The sequence below is a fragment of the Molossus molossus genome, unplaced genomic scaffold (genome assembly GCF_014108415.1).
Source record: "Molossus molossus isolate mMolMol1 unplaced genomic scaffold, mMolMol1.p scaffold_m16_p_6, whole genome shotgun sequence".
NCBI classification, from domain to species: Eukaryota; Metazoa; Chordata; class Mammalia; order Chiroptera; family Molossidae; genus Molossus; species Molossus molossus.
The window spans coordinates 63970870-63993458 of record NW_023425399.1 but is presented as its reverse complement, the minus strand read 5'-3'; the positions used below and the strand labels follow the sequence as shown (position 1 = coordinate 63993458).

The window sequence follows — 22589 nt, the reverse complement described above, 5'->3', positions numbered from 1 at the left end:
AGTTGGTTGAAACTTGACCATGATTTTGAAGATACTCTCTTATCAAAAGAATGACATTCACAAGACCCATTTAAAGCTTTTGATCGGCAGTTGGTCTCTTCCAGCATGGATGGGGACAGGGGCACAGCTCCTGAGCTGCATCAGCAGGGAGATCCAGCATCAGTTACAACCTCTTTGCTGAAGGTTGGCAAGGACCTTGATGAAACACCTGCATTCTCCAGTCCCCTGAAGAGCCAGCCAGTCCATTCTGTTCATGTATGTTCAGTGGAGGCCATTCTCTTGGTTAGAGTAGTGTGGACAGAGTGGGGAGACTCTACAGGCTGGGGTTGAGGGAATGAGATGGCACCTCTGTGCTTTCCATAGACCACTGCATACAGGTGATGGTGGCTGGAGAAGTCTTCACCCTATTTGTGCCACTCTGTATTTTTCCATAAAGATTCCCAATTTATTTATTTGTTACAGTTTTATACTTAATTTTATGCAGGATAAAGTACTCTTCAGGGGGTTTCTTTCTGTTCTATTTCTTATCTACTTGAAGTACTAATATTGGGGAAACTCTTGTGCTTTATTGTAAGGAAATCTCCAGTTTTAAGAAAAAAATGCAGAATTGGCAAGCATAGGGAGAATCCAGGAGCAAACTGAATGGCAGGACGTGAGCTGACAACTTAGGGTGAAGTTTTGCATATTTTTTTTTCCTTGAGCCTCAATATTAATTGAATAAAATAAATGGGAATGACAGAGTGTATCCTATTCTGGAGGCATTTAAACCATCAATTATCAAACGAATCAAGAAAATTCCTAGCATGCTTTCTTAATCTCCCTCCTTCTAATTGTTCCTTGTTAAAATCTTTTCTGATACTTCAGTAAAATATGTATCTCACATATTGCAGCAATGTCTAGGGGGTTGGGAATTTTTTTTTTTTATAATTAGGCAACAAGACTGGAACAAAGCAAAGGTGCAGTTATGTCTGATTTTGGTGGTCTTTATGATTTGGTCTTTCTTTGTGTTGACAGGTGTTGTGTATTCATTCCACACATATTTACTGAAGGCCTGATGTATGGGTCACACGGCTCTGGGGGCTGCGAATGCAAAGAGGAACAGGGCACTCAGGTGTCTGCCCTGGTGGAGCTTACCTTTAGTGTGGGCGACAGGTGATAAATGACAGCGATAAGAGGTGGAAAAAAAATAGAGCAAGCAAGGGATGAGAGACTGTGAAGTTGTGGGGGGCGGGCAGGGGATGTTGGTCAGCAAATGCATCATGTGCTCTCCAAATATGAGACAGGAGCCTCACAAAACGCTGGGAGGAGCGTTTTAAGAAGAGAGCATAACAGGTGAAAGGTTGGAGCAGTTCTCTACCTCCTGGGACCAGAGAAGAAGAGGGCAGCTCAGAGGTCCTGGGGAGGCCTTTGAAGAATTTCTGGGTATGGTGGGAAGCCTTTGGAGGGTTTGAGTATGGGAGGAGGTCTGAGTTACATATTAAAGGATAACTCTCTGGGTAGAGAATGGACTATGGAAGAGGAGAGGGTGAGATGGGAAGCCCAGAGTCCCAAGTGATAAACTTACCTGTGTGTCCAGTTGCCCCTTGACAGGGATGGAGGGTGTGGTCCTTGGGAAGAGAGCCCCCAAGATATTTTGATGTTGAGCTAACAGACCTGGATTGGCTGTGGAAGAGGAGGGTTGGAGGAGAGCCAGGGACAACACCTGGGTTTTTCCTGTATCCAGAGGGTCTTCATATTGGCAGCAAAGTAAAATAGAGGCAGGAAATAAAGGATATGTGAATGGGAAAAAACAAACCCAATGTGTATTTTAAACAATGAAAAAGTTTTTATCTTTAGAACTGGGAGACACCTAGTCAGTGCTGAGATTTGTATCGTGGAACAGAATTTTAGGGACGTTGGCAGGTACGTTATCATTCCAGGGCAGCTCACAGTTATGATTCCACTCAAGTTCATGTGCTTCCAAGGCAGTGGCTTCTGACTCATCTTTGAACCTGGATTGTGCCTTAGAGATGAGGGTCAATGTTTGGTTTGAATCTAAAGGTTTAATTATCTGCAGAGTTATTCCATTTATGACTGTGATTATGTAAGGAAATATTGGAAATGAAATAAATATGGAGAGACTATGATGAATAATCTAGGCTGGACTTTAGTTTCTGGATCCATAAGATTTGAACAGACATCTGGTGATATTCTCTCATGTGAGAATTTCCAGAGGTCCCTGTGCCACACAGGCGTAGCCATAGGCCACTGGGTAAGTGTATCCATAGTTAATATTTAGTATCACAGAGGGGGTGTGGAAGCGAGACATTATCCTTGTTCTGACATACTTGGCTTATAAATCTACTCTATCTGGCTTGTGTAGGATGAGTTGGATGAACTCCGGGCTGAAATGGAGGAGATGCGGGACAGTTATTTAGAGGAAGATGTTTACCAGCTGCAGGAGCTTCGGCGAGAACTGGACCGTGCTAATAAAAACTGCCGAATCCTGCAGTACCGCCTCAGGAAAGCCGAGCAAAAAAGCCTGAAAGTGGCAGAGACTGGCCAAGTAGATGGTGAGCTTATCCGAAGTCTGGAACAGGACCTAAAGGTGAGTGAGCGGGGCTGATGGACGAGGTCGCAGATCTGAAAACGCAGCCCTCCGACCCCACTTACATGTGGTCTTAATGTTCTCATGCTTCTCTCTCCCTCTCAACAGATTTCAGCGTGAACATTTTTGTTCACTTTATGAACAAGGGTCATAGGGTATGTGTAGTGATATGGCTTTGATGACCCAAGATTTAAAAGAAAGAAAGAAAAGAAATCATAGTAATAGATCTATAATAAAAAAGAATTAATGCCTGGTAATTGGTTTGGCAATTGTATGCAGAAACTCCTTCTAAATATTTGAAATATTTTAAAAATCTCTTGATTATCAATTCAGTTATATTCAAAGACTACTCTTAAGAGTTGACCACAATCACTTAACATTTTTATTGTTATTTAAGTTTTTAGAATGTAAAAAACCTGAAATTACCATAACCCAAATGAGACTTGTACAGTGTGGTGATGATTTAACTGAGGAGAAATAAGATCATAATTAATTGTTGAAAGTGTCTTTGAGAACCATTGACAGAAGTGGGGATGAGGTGAAGAAATCCTAGACTTTAAACCACTTGCTGTCTCCATGGGTAACATGGCTTCTCTCATGCCTGATTACCAAATCATTCATCTAGAGATGATCTATGCATAATGTCTTCCTTATTATGGGAGCGCTTGTGAAACCTCATCTAGCCTTTCATTATGATAACAGGAAAAGAATCTTTGTAATTCTATCAAATTTATAAACCACTTACAAAATGTCATTCAGTGTGATACAAGGGTGACTTATATCTCTTTTGCAAAATCTTATTTCCTTTTAGAAAGTAAAAATGTTTAACTGCTTTTTAACATTCAAATATTTTACCAAAGAAGACAATTTAAAACTTGACTACATTAAACATCTTCTACAGAATTATTATTTTTTTAGCAGATAGGTTTAATATTACCTTAGGTAACAAATATTTGTTTATTATTATTACTGTTATTTCTAATTTATCATTTAAAACATGTACACCTGAGCAGAATTAACATTCTTGCTGATAGCCTATAAGGAAGTAGGCCACCCAAAGTGGTGTTTTAATAGATAAAAGTTATATTCTTCCTCATAGTGTGGACATCACACTTTAATACCTGCTTTTAAAAATAAGTTTGTTAATATTGCTAAGGTCTTTGCTCTTTGGTGTAATACCGTATCACTTAATGATTCTGCCTCAAAAATTGTGCCTTGGCATACACAAAGCTTCATATCCTGATGACTGTCTCTGCAGGTAGCCAAAGATGTATCTGTCAGATTGCACCATGAACTTGAAACTGTGGAGGAAAAGCGTGCTAAAGCTGAAGATGAAAATGAAACACTCCGACAGCAGATGATTGAAGTGGAAATATCCAAACAGGCTCTCCAAAACGAGCTGGAGAGATTGAAAGAGGTAATCTGGAAATGTATGGGTATTTCTCCTTTGGGTTTAATTGTGAGGAACTAGGGACTCCAAGTGTCCCATTATTATTGTGGTTTAAACCAGGGGTGGGCAAACTATGGTCTGTATGCGTGGCCTTGGAAGTAAGAATGGTTTTTACAGTTTTTATAGCATTGAAATACAATTACCACCACACAAAATAAACTTAGAAAGCAAGAAAAACTGTGTGATCAAGACTGTATGTTCTTTGCAAAAACCTGACATTTGCCCCCTGGCCCTTTACAGTAAAGGCTTGTTGAACCCTGGTCTAAAGCTATTTTTAATAATTTCCATTCAGATGAGCTGGCCATTAATTTTTTTTATGTGCCCAAATGTTGTGCACTATTACTGGAATACAATAGTAAGTGGTAACTTTTTCTCGAAAGTCTTCTCTTATTCTAACAAGCTGGGAAATATGTTTTGGTTGTCTGTGTAAACAGGTAATGTATGTATGCTACCTATATCTGTTATTCAGCCAATACTACTTAAGTACAGATTTTTTTTTTTAATTTTGGGGAGTAACTTTGTCTTAGCAAAGTGGTCTAGAAAATGAATATATGTGAAAATATATATATACACATATATATACATATATATATATATATATATGTATATATATATACTCATTTGTGTACAGTAATGTAAATCTTGTTCTTTTGTTGACTTCTACTATAAGGTTAAAGCTGAGTATTTTCTTGGAAAATATTTTGCATATTAATGAAATTAAAAACTACTGGTGAAGGCTTTAAGATGATGGTTAAAAAAAAAAAAGATGATTGTTAAAGCCGGCATATTACCTGCTAACAGCCTTCCACGGCACTTTAGTTTTCCTTTGGCTAAGCTTCCTGATCCATTAGCCATTCCCTGTCCGTCCACCCAACTTCATTCAAGCCCTGTGCTAGGCTCTGGGGATGCAGATGCGAGTATGGCAGCATAGGCCCTGCTCTCAAGGTGTTTCAGTTCAGTTTGGTACGTGGAATCACTCTGATTCCTTCCCAACTCCCTCTCCTCACAGTCATGCCAGCTTGAGCTTACCCTCCCCTGACAGGTTCTCTTTCCAGAGACCCAACCGCTTGTGGGTCACTCCTTCATCTGCGGGTGTCTGCCCATGTCTCCCGTCAACACATACACATTAAGTTGTCCCTCTCTCCACCCTGGCCATCCCTGTCTGCCTTCCCATCTGATACATTATGGAAATTACATGTATGTTGTCACCACTTATCTGAATATGCTGTGTGTTTTATTTCTTTGTGCCCTCCTTCACTAATGCCCCTCTAGAACTCGAGCTCTGTGGGTTGGGTGGTCTTGTTTTTCCGGCTCACTGTGGGGTCTCTGTGCCTAGAACAGTGCCTGGCACATGGGTGTCATTGGAGATTTGCTGGGTGAGGGGGTGAAGGAGGTTGAGAATGTGGAGCTGTGGGGACTATAGCTTTCCTAAGGGACTCAGTGAGCTTCACAGAGGAAGAGGTAGGTACTGGGTAAACCCTGCTCCTTCCCTGGTGTATGTCCTTACCCCCAGGACTGGAGGAATTTCCTCTGACTGTGGATCTCTTATCTCTGCACTTACTATTCCTAGTAGTTTACTTTCCTCTTTTTCCTTTGGTCTAAGTTTACTAGAATGTTGTTTTTTCCCTCAAAACTTCTGATTTGACCAAAGAACTTATGCATATAAGCATAAGCAATGGACATAGACAACAATGCTGGATGGGGTGGGGGGAGGCGGTGGGAATAGGAGCAGGGTGTCAATAGGGAGAAAAGGAGAAACATCTGTAACACAAATAAATTAATTAAATAAAAATAAATGCATTTAAAAAATAAATAAAAAACTTCTGGTTTGATCTGGACCTTGAGGGGATAGAAAACAACTTAGAAGCTTATTTCATAAATTTTATACGAATGTAGTTTGTGTATAAATACAAAAATTATATATACACAAGTAGTACATATTTTTTAAGCAAACAAAAATTATTTTGCACACATTTAAATGGATCTGTGTAGGACTTGGCATCAGGTGATGAATAATAGCTCTCTGGGAAAGAAATGATTACCGTCGCTCTTGCTGTCAAAGCCAGGCGAGTGTGAGGTTAGGGTCTTTAGAGCTGTGAGGGTGGCTCAGGCTGGATTTGAGGAGAGAAGGTGCAGGGGTCAGCCCTTCCCTTCCTTTGTGGGTGAAAGTTACTCAGAGAGGGGTCGTTTATGGGGACACAATGAGAATTTTACCTCCAGAGTTATAGTCAGACTGGTGGGGCTGCATATTTATACCAAACTTTGAAACCAGCGATTTTCAACTGGTGTGCTGCAAGAATTTTTAAAGCATTTTAGTACATGACTGAAATTCAGTCAAGAGCACTGACCTCTTTTCCCTTAGATTGTCAGATAAAAAATGACAACAGCCAACACAACAATAGTGATCTGGTGTGAATGCCTTGTCTTGAACCATAAATATATAGGTCATATAATAGAGTCGCATCTTATTGGTCGTGTCACATAATAAGGGTGCGTCTGATTGGTTAATTCTTGGTACCAGAAATTCTTATATACAAGTATAGGCAACTGATTTTTTAAAAAGTCACTTTGGAGCAAAAGGGGTAGATAATTACTACTACTACTGCTACTACTATTACTACTACTATTATTGTAAATCAATCAAAATTATTTCTTTTTTTTTGTCTGATCTGCAAAAATATATTTTTCGGTGTGCTGCAAAATTTTAGGAATTAGTTTATGTGTGCTGTGATATGAAAAAGGTTGACAATCACTGTTCTAAATAAATCATAAAACCAATAGGAGCCCGAGGAGGGTCAGACGCAGGTAGACTGTGCTGAAAGTAGAGACTGACGGAGCCCAGCGATAAGGCTCAGACGTGGTGGAGGAGGCATTTATTGGAAAATGCCAGCAGTGGTCTCCGTGAATGGGTTCTTTCTATGAAAGCCAGAACAAAATACCCCGTGAGTTTTGCTCTAGGGTGAAGATAATATTTCTTTCTCCTGAGCCTTGCTCGTTATTGTTCACCTCTGAAGTTTTGTAAATGGATGCATCCATGTCTGAAAAAGGCAAGGGCAGTTTGTGTGTTTCTCTACGTGATAGAAGTGGATGTCCCCCTTGGCCTCAGACAGCAGAACAGCGCATCTTTGTGCCTCTTCAGCTCTGCAGCCTCTGCTGGGCTGCTCTCTCTTAAACTGCAGACTATTTTCAGCTGCCTGGTGGACACGTCCAAGATGGTTTCTCCTAGCTTTGCAAACTCCGTGTGTCAGAAACAGACTTAATGCCCTTGCCTCCACCTGCACCTTCTGTCTTTCCCAGCTGGGTTAATGGTGCCACTGTCCTTTCAGTCACTCAGGCTTAAGTCATTGTTATTGTTCTTACTTCTCTTGCTTCCCACCTCCAGTTGCCTGCCGGGTGCTTAAGGTTCAACTGTTCCTTGCTTTTGCAGTCTTAGAAATTTCTTTTTCATGGATACATCCTGTAATGTGGATGAACCTCAAAAATAGGCTGTTAAAGAAGTCAGACATATTGTATGATTTCATTTATAGCAAATATCCAGACTAGGTAAATCCAGTCAGAAAAAAGGTTAGTTGTTTAAAGGGCCTATGAAGAGTGGAGAAGGGAGGTGGACTGCTTAATGGGTGTGGGGTTTCCTTTTGAATAATGAAAATGTTTGGAACTAGGTAGACATGATGGTTGGACAACACTGAGTGTACTAAATGCCACTAGCTTACATTTTACAATGGTTAATTTTTTAAAATTGATTTGAGAGGAAGGGAGAGAGAGAGAAATATAGAAACGTCAATGTGAGAGAGAAACACTGACCGGTTGCCTCTCACCTGTGCCCAGACTGGGAAGCAAACCCACAACCTGGGTATGTGCCCTGACTGGCAATCTAACTGCCACCTTTCGGTGCACAGGACTATGCTCCAACCAACTGAGCCACACTGGTCAGGGCTATAAGGCTTACTTTTAACCTCAATGAAAACTTTTACTTTCTCTATACTATCTGTTATCAGTAGGGTGTCCTCTGTGTCCCTACCTGTTACTGGAAAAGTGGAGCTCTTGGGATGCTGCAGGAACAAGAACTTCCCGAGGCCCCACGGGAGAATGAGGTATCGTGGAAAGCTTTATTAATGAGGTAACATTAAGGGAATTCCCCTCCAAGGTCCCATCTCCCTTCGTCCCGCCATGGAAAAAGTCCCCTTTTGTCTTCAGCTGGGCTAAGATTGAAGCCACCACCCAAGGTCTTTGCTCCATATTAAAATACAGTCCAGTCCAGCATCAGGCTAATTTAGCTCATGTTCCTGGGTACAATCCATTGCATGTGGGGTCTGCATGGCCTTGGTTGGGTGTCTATTAGGGCCACATAGCAGGCTAGTGCAGACGTTGGGGTAAGCAAGTACGAGGAAGCAGGAGCAAAGCAAGGGGAGTAAGAGAGTGAGAACTCTTGGTCTTGGGGTTACAACTAGGAGCTTAACCAGTTAAGCCTTCAGGATTTCACATGCTTGCATTGGCTCTGCCCCTCTAGTCAGTTATCTTTTTCCCAAGTTAGACTGACAGGCGAGCACCTTCCCTAGCTACCCTGACTTCAACTTCACTGCCAATGAGCCATCTTCCCCTTTGTTTGATCCCTTTCCTTGGTGATTTGCAGGGAATGTACCGGTGGGCCCTGGGGAATGTGGAGCTTGCAGCTGTCTGGTGAAGCTGCCTAGATGACCATGCTGTCTGGCCTGCCCTTTGCTTCTGTCTTGTCACTAATATTAACTAGCTAGTTACATAGGGAACATATCAATACTTTTCATCAGTGTTCTCTCAAATGAATATTTGAGGGCTGACTCTATATAATTACCACATTGAAGCCCTTTACTACTTCTAGTCATTCCTTCTCTGTTTTATCCAACATCCCCCCAAATGTGTTACTCTCTGCTCAGACTTGCCTTGGTTTCCAATTGTTTAATTCTTTAGCATGACCCAAAGGACCTTTCTTGCCTGACCCTTCTCTGTCTCCCAGCTGGGGTTCCCACCCCTAGGCTATAAACCCTTGAGTGAAATAAAAGGCAGTTGAGAAAGATGAAAAGAGGCTATGTCCTCTGGTCCTCTTTGAACTAATAGAGGAGTGTCTAGGAAAAGTTACTTCTCCAATGACAGATGAGATGATTAAAGAAGGCTGAAATATTAACCCACCTGGAATCGTCCCTTTTGCTTGCTTATTTCCTGACTGTTCATGCCATGGTCCATGCACCCAAACACCCTCCACCCCTCCACTTGTGCAAGCTAAAAAATTTTTGCTTTTTGTTGGAGGAGAAGGGTGGTATATATCTTATAGTACTCAACTCTATGGAAGAATATTTCAAAAAGTTAAAAATTGTTAATCTTAGCTTAGTTTAAACTTCTCCAAGAACTTTTATTCAGCAACATTTCTCTACCAAAAAAATTTTTCTACCAAAATTTTCGAGTGCTTACTGCATGCTAAATGCAAATAATAAATATCACCTTAGTTGGCACTTGCAAGGGACAGAGATTTGTTCTAGATCACTCTAAGGAATTAGGGTTGGTGTTTAGTTTTATTCTTACTGAGGTAAAATTAACATTTACATTATATTAGTTTCAGGTGTACAACATAATGATTTGCTATTTGTATATATTGCAAAATAATCACCATGGCAAGTCTAGGTAGTATCCAACATCATACATAGTTACAAATGTTTTGTTTCTCTTATGATGAGAACTTTTAAGATCTACTCTATTAGCAGTCCATATATACAAATATACAGTATTATTTATAGTCACCGTGTTGTACATTACATCCTCATGACTTAGTATTTGTTTTATATCTGAAGTTTAAACTTTTTGACCCACTTTACCCATTTCACACCCCTCCCCCCACCACCACCCGCAGGATTGTTGAATGGAACCCCAGGTAACCAACTAGCAGTCAGATAGCTCTTGTGGGACACCTTTCATCACCATTTAGGATATGATATTGACTCTCTGGGTTTGGTTGTGACTTCTTTTGTGCCTAGTAAATGGTCAGTTTTTTGTAAATATTTCTTGAGTGCTTGAGAATAATGTGTATGTCCCAATTTTGGGGTAAAGACTTTAATTTAAATTCATTAGATTGAAAATTTTCAAACTTTAACCCACAGCAAGAAGTACATTTTATATGATCACTCAATATACAAAATATAAAGGTTTTACAAAATAATGCTTATCTTTGCTGTATGGGATACATTCTGATATTTTTAATTCTATTCAGTTTTATTTTTTTTATTTTTTTATTTTTTTATTTTTTTTATCCTCACCCGAGGATATTTTTCCTTTTTTGTACAGATAGAGTGGGAGGGAGACAGAGGAAGGGAGAGAGAGAGAAACATCGACGTGAAGGGACACATCGAGTGGCTGCCACCCGCACGACCAACCAGGGCTGGGGACAAACTGCAACCGAAGTACGTGCCCTTAGCGGGAACCGAACCCGGGTCTCTCCGGACTGCAGGCCGACGCTCTAACCGCTGAGCCAAACTGGTCAGGGCTATTCAGTTTTATTTTTTTTAATGTTTGATTTATAGTCCATTAGTGGATTGTTGCAATTTGGAAAAATGTATTAGATCATTTGCTAATTGTAGAGTTCAAATTTTCTATATCCTTTATAGTTTTGTTTTGTTTGCTAAAGATATCTATTTGAAATAAAGTTATGGTGAAATCACCCATTATCATTTTGCATTCAAATTTTCTTGTAATCTGTCAAATTTGGCTTTACATACTTTGAATATAAATGCATACAGATTTAGAACTGTTCTTTGTAATGAATTGTTCTCTTTATCATTTGGTAATGACCTCTTTATTTTCACGTAATGCTTTTTGCTGAAAGTCTACTTTGTTTTTAATCATCTATACCAATTTTCTTCTGGTTAGTTTTTGCCTGGTATAGCTTTTTCTGGTGATTTTGTTATTCTTTGTCATTATGTTTTAGATGTATTTATTGTGAATAGACTATAGCTATTTTTTTGTTGTTGTTAATAATCACCTGAGGATATTTTCCCCATTGACCTTTAGAGAGAGTGGAAAGGAAGTAGGGAGGTAGGGGGGAGAGAACGAGAGCGAGAGAGAGAGAGAGAGAAACATCTCCCAGTTGCTTCTTCTACATGCCCCTACCAGAGATCAAACTCAACCTAGGTATGTGCCCTAGTTATGGAAATCAAACCTGCAACTTTTTGGTGTACCAGACAATACTCCAACCAACTTAGCCACCCAGCTGGGGCCATAGCTACCTTTTTAAAAATGGAATGAGAATCTCTCTTATAAAAAATTTTCCACTTACATTTTTGTATTAATTTATTTTTGTTACAGATCTTTCTCCTTTTTTCCCCATTGACACCCTACTCCCCATACCCCCCACCCTGACCCCAGCTTTGTTGTCCATGTCCATTGGTTATGCATACATGCATATAAGTTCTGTGGTTTATCTCTTCTCTCCCCCCATCCCCTCTACTGAGGATTGTCAATCTGTACCCTACTTCCATGACTCTGGTTCTACCTTGTTCCTCAGACTGTTATGTTCATTATATTCCACAAATAAGTGAGATCATGTGTTATTTGTCTTTCTCTTCTTGTCTTGTTTCACTTAGGATAATACTCTCCAGGTTTCTCTATGTCGTTTCAAAGGATAAGAGATCTTTCTTCCTTACAGCTGCATAGTTCTCCATTGTGTATATATACCACAGCTTTTTTATCCATTTGTCTACTGATGGACACTTGGGCTGTTTCCAGATCTTAGCTATTGTAAATAGTGCTGCTATGAACATAGGGGTACATATATTCTTTCTGGTTGGTGTTTCAGGCTTCTTGGGATATATTCCTAGAAGTGGGATTACTGGGTCAAATGGCAATTCAATTTTTAATTTTTTGAGGTAGCATCATAGTGTTTTCCATAGTGGCTGCACCAGTCTGCATTCCCACCAGCAGTGTACTAGAGTCCCCTTTTCTCCACACCCTCGCCAACACTTGTTTGATGATTTGTTGATGGTGGCCATTCTGACAGGTGTGAGGCAATACCTCATTGTTGTTTTAATTTGCATCTCTCTGATGATTAGTGATGTTGAGCATTTCTTCATATGTCTCTTGGTCAATTGTATGTCCTGTTTGGAGAGATGTCTATTTAGCTCCTCTGCCCATTTTTTAATTGGGTTTTTTGTCTTCCTTTTTTTGAGTTGTATGAGTATTCTATATATTTTGGAAATTAACCCCTTATCTCATGTATCATTGGCAGTTATTCTCTCCCATATGGTAGGTTCCCTTTTCATTTTGATGGTTGTTTCTTTTGCTGTGCAGAAGCTTTTAAGTTTGATGTAGTCCCATGTGTTCATTTTCTCCTTTGTTTCTGTTGCCTTAGGTGATGTATCAGTGAAACTTCTAGAATTTTTATGGATTCACGAGTCACATTTAAGTCTTCTATTCATTTTGAGTTTATTCTTGTGTATGGTGTAAGTTGATGGTCTACTTTCATTTTTTTGCATATAGCTGTTCAATTTTCCCAACACCATTTATTGAGGAGGCTGTCTTTACTCCATTGTATGCCCTTGCCACATTTGTCAAATATTAATTGAGCATAATGACTTGGGTCAGTTTCCAGGTTCTCTGTTCTGTTCCACTGATCTATATGCCTATTCTTGTGCCAGTACCAGGCTGTTTTGATTACAGTTGCTTTGTAGTATAACCTGATATCTGGTATTGTGATTCCACCTATTTTGTCCTTCTTTTTAAAGATTGCTGTGGCTATTCGGTGTCTTTCTTGTTTCCCTATGAACTTTTGAAGTATTTGTTCTAGTTCTGTGAAATATGTTGTTGGTATTTAGATGGGGATTGCATTGAATCTATAGATTGCTTTGGGTAGTATGGACATTTTAATGATGTTAATTCTTCTAATTGATGAGCAAGGTATGTGCTTTCACTTCTTTATATCTTCCTCTATTTCTTTTTTCAATGTTCTATAGTTTTCTGCTAATGGGTCCTTTACTTCTTTGGTTAAGTTTATTCCTGCACTTACATTTATTGTTGCTATTGATGTATTTATTTGCATTTATTTCTATTACTGTATTTTTTTTAACCATCACCTGAGGATATTTTTTCATTTATTTTCTGATAGAATGGAAGGGAAGGAGAGAGAAAAACATCCATGTGAGAGAGACACATCCACTGGCTGCCTCCCTTATGCCGTCAACCAGGGCTAGGGATGAACTGCAACCTAGGTGCATGCCCTTGACCAGAATCAAACCTGAGACTCATTGGTTCATGGGTTGACACTCAAGTTGCTGAGCCAAACCGGACAGGGCTATTATTGTATTTTATGCTTTTTATATTACATGCCTTTTATTTATTTCATTTTTATGTTGATTTCTCTTTGATTGAATGAGTTTTTAATTATCATGTTCTCTTTCTTGGTTAGGAAGTTATACATTCTAGTACTATTGTAGTGAATACTCTTGTATATGTTACATGCTTCACATCACATCTAAAACTGATCATTATCTCTATTCTGAATAATACAGGCATCTTAGGAGGCTTCAACTCCAGTTTATTCCTATCTTTCATCCCATTGTTGTTTAGTATCATTTTAGTTTTCTCTTTTAAAAAACACCCCCCAAAGTTGATTAATAATTTCGGCTCATTTAGATTCATTTGCATGTTTTCCAGTCTGTCATTATTGCTTCATAAGAGTTACTCCTTCCTCCTAAACCCATTTTTCTTCTTACTTTCTATTTATTATCCTTTAGTCATTTTTTTTAAACTCATGTTTATTGTTGAACATGTTACAGATGTCCCCCTCTTTTTTTTCCCAATGACCCCCTCCTTCCCAATCCCACCCCCCTCCTGCCTTCCCCACACTATTGTCAGTGTCCATTGGTTATGCATATATGCATAGAAGTTCTTTGGTTTATCTCATCCTGCCCTCCCTCCCCTCTTCCCTTTGATGCTCATTAGTTTAACAACCAATTTGTACTTTTTAATTCCTTCATCTTTTTCACCCAACCCTCCAGCCCCCACTCATCTGGCAAGCAACAAAAAGTTCTCTGTATCTATGAGTCTGTTTTTGTTCTGCTTACTCATTTTGTTTGTAGATTCAATTGTTGATAGATATGTATTAATTGCTATTTTATTGTTCATATTTTTCTTCTTCTTCTCCTTCAAGAAAACCCTTCAACATTTCATATAATTCTGGTTTGGTGGTGGTGAACTCCTTTAGATTTTTCTTGTCTGGGAAACTCTTGATATGTCCATCGATTCTAAATGATAGCTTTGGAGGACAGAGTAGTCTTGGTTGTAGTTCGTTACTTTTCATCACCTTGAATATCTCTTGCCATTCCTTTCTGGCCTGCAAAGTTTCTTTTGAGAAATCAGCTGACAGTGTTATGGGAGCTCCTTTGTAGGTAATGAACTGCTTTTCTCTTGCTGCTTTTAAGATTCTCTCTTTGTCTTTAACTTTTGGCATTTTGATGATGATGTGTCTTGGTGTGGATCTCTTTGGGTTCATCTTGTTTGGGACTCTCTGTGTTTCCTGGACTTGTATGTCTGTTTCCTTCACCAAGTTAGGGAAGTTTTCTGTCATTATTGTTTAAAATAGGTTTTCAATTTCTTGCTGACTCTCTTCTCCTTCTGACACCCCTATGATGCAAATGTTGGCACGATTGAAGTTGTCCAAGAGGCTCCTTGCACTATTCTTGTTTTTTTAGATTCTCTTTTTGTTTTGCTATTCTGGTTGGGTAATTTTTGCTTCCTTATATTCCAAATTGATGGTTTGCTTTTTGGCTTTACCTACTCTATTATTGATTCACTGTAAGTTATTCTTTATGTAAGTTATTCTTTGTTTCAGTTAGTGCATCCTTCATTTCTGACTGGTCCTTTTTTATGTTGTTGATGTACTCACTAAGTTACTTGGAGGTCTCCTTAAGTTCCTTGAAGGTCTCCCTGAGTTCCTTGAATGTCTCACTAAGTTCCTTGAGCAACCTTATATTTAGTGTTTTGAACTCTGCATCTGATTGATTGCTTGTCTTCATTTTATTTTGTTCTTTTACTTGGTTTTTGTTCTGTTCTTTCATTTGGGATATGTTTCTTTGTCCCCTGATTTTGGCTGGTTCCCTGTGATTGTTTGTATGTATTAGGTAGAGTTGCTATGTCTTCTAGGCTTCGTAGGGTGGCCTATTGTTGTAGGTGTTCCAAAAAATCCAGTGGCACAGCCTCCCTGATCACCCCAGCTGGGCCCTCGAGGTGCATCCCTAGTGTGAACTGTACTCCCTTCTGTTGTAATTGAGTCTTGATTGATGTTAGCCTATAAATGGGAGGGATTAACTCAGGCTAATGAACTGCAAAGACTGGCTATGCCCACTGACCACTGGCCTCTGACTCCCTTGGAGGATCAGTGGTGTAGGGGCCCAACACACAGAGTAAGACTTACTTTATCAGGGCTCTGATACCCACTGAGTCCACTCATTGAGTGTGTCACTTGTGGAGGTGGTTAGGTACTTGTGCTTTGACATGGTCTGAAACTGTCCACTGGGTGTGCTGGCTCTGGGCCAGGTCAGCCTCTGCCTTTGTTCTACCCAGGGCCACCCAACATAAACTACAAAGTGATCTGCAGCTGGATGCTTGTAATGCTGGGCTAGGAGGTACCCAGGAAAAGCCAAGTTGTGAGCCAAGGCTGGCTGCTTCTAGTGCCAGGCCTGGGGCCACTTAACTAGAGGTATGGGGCTCACTTAGACCAGATGCTGCATGTTTGAGAGATTTTAGTAAACTCTGAAGCAGGATTCAAGACAGGCCAATCCTATGGTAAAGCCTTTGGAAAGAGCTTGGGTGGGCCTGAAATTTGGGTGGGGCAGGGCCTCAGGGATTCACCAGGGTGGGGCAAACAGTGTGACAGGTTGCTAGAGTTCCAGATATGGCACCAGTCTGCCTGCCTATGAGGAAAGGGCTCACCAAAGGGACAATGGCCTCCATTAGCAAGTCTGTCTGAGAGAAAGCTGCCTCTCCAGCTCTAGTCCTGAGGCCAAACAGCTCAGTTCTTCCCTGTATGTCTCTGGTACCTTTCAAGCTGCCTCCCCTCTGAGCTTAGAAGGAGCAAGTCCGAGTAAGTCCATGCGCAAGCCTTGTGTTCGGGCTTTTTAAGTGGAGCTGCCTGGGGCTTTAGCAGTCTCAGCCTCCCTCAGCCTCAGTTTCTGCTTCTTTTTACAGCCAGAAGTTATGGGGACTTTTCTTCCTGGCACTGGAACCCTGGTTATCTGGGCGCCTGGTGTGGGATGGGACCCCCTCACTCCTCAGGGAGGACCTTCCCAGTGAGGTATCCACCTGATTTTTATCTGCCTCACTTGGGTGTGGGACCAGCCTGTTGGTGCCTCTGCCCCTCCTACCAGCCTGGATGTGGCTTCTTTAATTTCATAGTTGTAGGACTTCCATTTAGCTCGATTTCAGGTGATTCTGAATGATCTTGTCTTTTTTGTTGTATTTTCAGTAAATGATGTTGTCTGAAAATGCTTTTATTTCATATTCAGTCATGAAAGATATTTAGTTGGGTATATAATTATAACACTTTGAAGATAATATTTGATTATCTTTTGGTTCTATTTTGCTATCAAGAGGTCTGCTGTCAGACAATTCTCATTTTTGTTGGTACTCTCTCTCTACTTCCTGGTTACTTTTTTCTTTGTGTTTACTATTCTGACGTATCTGGACTTATTTTTATTTTGTTCAACAGTTATTGTCAATATGAGTGTCTTTCATGCAATCTGGAAAATTCTAACTCTGAATAGTGTTCAGTAGTGAAATTATCTCTTTGAATAGTGTTTCTACCCTAATTTCCTCATTTCTTCTAGAATTTCTATTAGTCATATGTAAGATCTTCTTATGTTGGCTATTGTTTTTTTAAAAATATTTTTACTGATTTTTAGAGAGAGAGGAAGGGAGAGAGAGAGAGAGGGAAACATCAATGTGAAAGATTGAAACATCGATTGGCTGCCCTCTGTATACCTCCTACCAGGGATTGAGCCCACAACCCGGGCATGTGCCCTGACTGGGAATCAAAGCGGCAAATTCGGTGCACAGGACGATGCCCATCCAGCTGAGTTACACAGGCTATGGCGTGTTGGCCATTGTTATTCCATTCTCCCTCTTATCTAACCCTTTTTCTTTCTTTTTTGCTCTGTGCTATATTCTGGATAATTTCTTCATTTCTTGTCCAACTTACTAATTCTTATTTTTACTAAAAAAAATACTGTTTTATTTGTCCACTAAGTAGTCATTTCAATTAGTTTACTTTTTATTTTTGGAATTTTAAAAGAACTTGCTTGTTCTTTTTCATAATATTTCTTTTTTTCTCATCTATTTCTTCTTTTAAATCTTTAAACTTTTAAAAGTCATAGTCCCTTTTTCAGTTCTGTTATTTTCAGTTTTTGGTGTTACTAATCCTTCTGCTTGCCGTACCTGCTGACTCTCACTCCAGCTTTCATTGTAAGCTCTTAGTGGGAATTCCATGAAGTTTGTTGAAATGTCCTTCTAGTTACTAGAATCTAGTGAGACTTTTATATTGGTCTTTTCCAGAGGCCCTGGTGCTATCATTGGTCCAAATATAATTTTTAATTTTTGACTCACGACGTTGTGTGCCAAATGGGTTGTGTCAATTGAAAATCAAACTTGCATGGGGCATAGGCTTAGGGTAGTTTCATACCTCAGAGGAGATTTTGTTTTCCACCACCCAGTGACCTGGAAAGAAGTTAACTCTTCCCGTCCTGGGTGATCTTTAGTTTACTATCAATTGAGGTGCATCTCTTCAGTGGGCTCCTGGGTGCACTCATGAAAGCTTCTTGTCACACTTCTGGCTACAAAGGCCTATTTCTGCATCTGGTAACCTGCATCATTCCCTCCTACCTCACAATGCTTAACACATACCCTTGTGCTAATTGCTCTGGTTTTTAATATCTTATGCATTTCTGACACTAGAGAATTTTCCTTTTTTGGGAGTTCAGCTGTGTATAAATTTTTGCTTTTTATATTTTCCCTAGCATTTCTAGCTGTTTATTATGGGAGGGCTCAGGGTAATTCAGTGTACTGTGCTGCCAAAACAGGATGTGACTCTTCAGGGCTCAGCAGAAGCTCCCAGTAGCAGCTCTGGAGTGCCATGAGTAACCCCAGTTGTCTTCCAGTTCATGACTCAGCACTTTCCTTCCTCCTCCTCCATTCAGTTTTCCCCATCCTGCTCCCCTTTCACTTAGAGCCCCTTTTACTCATGGCTTCTGTATGTATGGCTGCTATTTACTGTCTTCTCTCTAGGTGTCTACTATAGAGTGAATGGATGTGTCCCATCCCCACATTCATATGTTAAATCTTAATCCCCAGTGAAGGTGATTAGGTTATTAGGGTAGAGCCATCATAATGCCCTTATAAAGGAGACCTCAGAAAGCTCCCTTGCCCATTCAACCATGTGAGGACACAAGGGGAAGGTGGCTGTCTGTGAACCTGGAAGTGGATCCTCACTGAATCTGCCAGCACCTTGATCTTAGATTTCTCAGCCTACAGAATTGTAAGAAATAAATGCTTGTTTTTTAAGCCACTCAGTTTATGGTATTTTTGTTATAGCAGTCAGAACAGATTAAGATAGTCTTTCTACTTTAATTTCAACCAGTGGGAAGGCACTTTTCTCTGTATGTCATTACCTTCAAACTATCAGGCAGCCATAAAGTCTGGAAATATAGGTGCAAAAAAGATAATAAATGGTTTATTGCTATTATTGCTACACTTCAATAAAATAATATTATCTTTAGTTTCAGAGTTTATGGTCCCCCTTGTAAGAAAATTACTTGCTTGGGTGAATTAGTGTAAAGCATCTTTGGATGGAGTCCTGATGCCAGGCGTTTGCTTGGGTACTGACCAGGTTGCCAGTGGCTGCCAAGCAATCAGTCAGGGCCTCACCCCTGGCCCAGTCAACAGTGGATGGTAGGACCAGCAGGACGTGTGGGATAAAGGCAGCTGTGTTAGCTTGGATTGACACTTCAGAAGGAATAAGTACTATCTGGTTTCATTTGTTAGTCATGAGTTTATGGGGAGGGGCAGGTGACTAGTTAGAGTACAGGAAGGGGGAAGAACTCTGGGGCCCTGAATGATATCCCAGTTATGTGGCCTGCTAAGTTCATAATGAGGTAAAGTGGGATGAGAGTGGGAGCAGAAGAATCAGGGGTGTCTGGTTAAGTCTTTTTCCCAAACACTGAAACAGGAGAAGAGTGTGTGTGTGTGTGTGTGTGTGTGTGTGTGTGTGCGCGCGCGCGCGCGCATGCGCAATGTGTGCACAGGGATCTGGAAGGAAATGGACTTTTCTGAGTCCTACCCAGACTAGATGGGCAGGGAACGGACTGGACTAAAACTGTGTCAACCAAGGCAGAAATACCAGGCCTGGGAATCCAGAAGTCAGAGGTTGGGGAGGATTAGGAACAGGGCAGCAACTACATGAAGATTTGGCATACATAGCTTTAAATATGTAAGCTGTAAATGGAGCAGTTTGGGTGTCTGGGGAGAAAGGGATTGTGTGTTCAGTGAAAGAACCATAAATAGCATTAAATGGCTGATTCACACTGTTGCTGGAAGGAGGAGCGACAGCCTAGCGCAGTCTGATCTGGTCACTCAGAACTTGTGCCCTTGGAGCCATTTCTTGTCCAAATCAAGACAGAATTGAAGTCTTCTACTAGGCTAGTCCTGTGACCCACTTTACAGTGATTCCTAGTGTCCTCCTGGGGGCCCAGCTCGGTTGAGCCTCACCAGGCTTCTTCCGATGCACAGGGTGGTTGTTTTACTTCTTCATGGTGAGCTGTGGCAGAGGTGTGAGGAGGTAAGGGCTTGCCCAGGTTCAGGTGTTTTAAATGCTTTCATTTCTTAGGTTATACAATTTCATCAAGTTCTGTTATCAAAGAAGTATTTTACTTCTACTTTGTGTGGTTTTTATGTAGGACAAAAGAAAATGGTGAGGACAAAGGAAGGGTGTTGGAAGGAATCTTTCTTTGACAGCTCACTTCTGATGGGGTGTGATGGCATGCGAGGCGAGACCTAATCCTGACCTGGCTTACTGAGCGTTAGTCAGAAGAATCCTTGAGATGAGTTAGCCAATCCTTTCATTACCTGCACGAAGAAACTAAGGTCTGGCTGAGTCATGAATGGCCTCAAGTCAGGTGGCCCATTCGCAGCAGTGCTGGACTCTTCCGACCCCAGGTCTCCTGACTCCCAGCAGCGGTCTTTCTGTCCTCCAGACCTTCGCTCTAGACCCGCACTCTCCTTTCTTTTAGACTTGGAAGAGGCCAATTACCAGGCCCGAACTGGAGGTGAGCACTTGTGGAGCCAGCTGGACACAGTGTCTTTTATGGGAAGCTGCTGGAGGAAGGAGCGGCTCTAGGCTCCAGGCACCTCGCTCCAGTGGGTTGGCAAGAAGGGCACCTGTATCTTTTTTTGACTCATTAATGCTTCTCTATAAAATTAATTTCTACTTTTAGAAGCGTTTATTAAGCTGCTTGTTTCATCTCTACTGAGAAAATTATAGGAAGAAGGCCAGTATTTACCTTTGAAGAGAGTGAGTGTGGTCCTCCCAGCCTGCCTCACTACCCTGCTCAGTGGGAGCCCTCATACCCCTGTTCCTCCATCCAGGCTGTGGTCTTTATCATGCCCCCTCCCACCCCAGGTTAAAGGTTCCCGGACTCAATTACAGTGTGTAGGCTTCCCCACACTAACAAGCAATTCTGGGACACCAGCAGGTGCTTCTGACCAAACTGGCTACAGATTGTAGGTTCCAATGATCCCCTCCAACTCAGGATGCCAATCGAAAGTCCAGGTTGTTACCTATATTGCTGATCGACTGACTATAAATCAGAAGGTCCCACGATCTTCTCCTTGGGTTCAGTTAATTAGCTAGAATGGCTCACAGAACTCAGGGAAACCCATTCACTCACTAGATTACTGATTTCTTGCAAAGGATATTAAAGGATACAAATCCACAGCCAAGTGAAGAGCTACATAGTGCAAGGTCCCAAACAAAGGAGCTTCTGATCTGGAGCTTGAGGCCTGGCAAGGTGGCATGCGGGAGTGTCTGGTTCTCCAAACTGGAAGCTCTCCAAACCCTCTCTTTTGGGGTTTTTATGGAGGCTTCATTACATAGGCATGATTGATTAACTCATTGGCCATTGGTGATTGATTCAACCTCTAGCCTCTGTCTCCCTGGAGATCAGAGTGTGAGATAAAAAGTTACAACCCTCAGTTTGTGATTAGTTCCCTTGGCAACCAGCTTGCATCCTTGGGTGTTTTGCAAATGTCACTTTCATTAATACTTAAAACCCACTTGTGGTGGAATAACTGGCTTGTTATGAATAAGACACTTATTTCACTTTTATGGCTCCGAAGCTTCTCTAGGAACTAAGGACAAGAGACCCAATATAAAAGATACTCCTATTGCTCTTATCACTCAGGAAATTCTAAGGGTTTGGGGAGCTCTGAGCCAGGAACTGTTGATGGAAACCAAATATATCTGAAATATATTTTGCTCTTCTGAATGAGAAGATATTTATTTATATTTATATATTTATTTATATATAATAAATCACAGTATCATACCAGGATTGTATCTAGATTACCACCTCTACTTATTGAAATGCTGCCCATTCTTTAAGATTCTCCCTGTAGTACCGCCTCCTCATTTAGGCCTTCCACAGCACCCTTTTCTGAACTCTGAACAGTGTTTTCATATGATCAAACTATTACATGGTTACTGTAGAAAGTTAGAAAAGTAAAGAAAATTGTACAGAGAGAAAGTTCCCATCATACTAATGTCCAGAGATATATCTGATTTTTCATATGAAATTGGAAACATACCATGTATACTTCTTAGCATAGTATTTTTAATTAACCTTTTTGTTTTGAGATACTTGTAGATTCATGTGCAGTTTTAAGAAATAATAGGTCTCATGTACCCTTTACCCAGTTTCCCTCAATGATAACATCTTACAAAATTCTCAATTAATATTACAACTATGATATGACATTGAATCAATCAAGCTGTAGAACATCTCACAAGGATCCCTCACCTTGACCTTTTGTGGCCATGCCCACTTCCCTCCTGTCCCTACCCATATCCTTCATTCCTGGCAACCACTGTTATGTTCTCCACTTCTATGACTTGGTAATTTCAAGAACGTTATATAAATGGAATTGTTTTGTAACTTTTTGGGATTAGTTTTTTCACTCAGCATCATCACATGGAGATTCACTCAGGTTGTGCATATCCATAGTTTGTGCCTTTTTGTTGCTGAGTAGTGCTCCATGGTATGGATGTACTACAATCTGTTTAATCATTCCAGTTTGGGGTTATTACAAATAAAGTTGCTGTGACTGTTTATGTGCAGGTTTTTGTGGGCCTATAAATGTTCATTTTTCTGGGATAAATGCCTAGAAGCTCAGTTTCTGGGCAATATATAGTAGTTGCATATTTCATTTTCTTAAAAAAGTGCCAAACTATTTTCCAGAGTAGCTGCAGCGTTTCTCTGCATCCTCACCAGC

The 22589-nt window shown here is 40.6% G+C and overlaps 1 protein-coding gene across 1 annotated transcript in view; it reads left to right on the top strand.

Moving 5' to 3' along the window:
• Window positions 1–22589, top strand: part of MTCL1 (microtubule crosslinking factor 1) — a 152363-nt gene that overhangs the window by 9537 nt on the left and 120237 nt on the right. The window contains exons 2-3 of the mRNA XM_036244612.1: window positions 2363–2587; window positions 3846–4004. Coding sequence (XP_036100505.1) covers window positions 2363–2587; window positions 3846–4004 — 384 coding nt within the window. The remainder of the gene's footprint in view (window positions 1–2362; window positions 2588–3845; window positions 4005–22589) is intronic.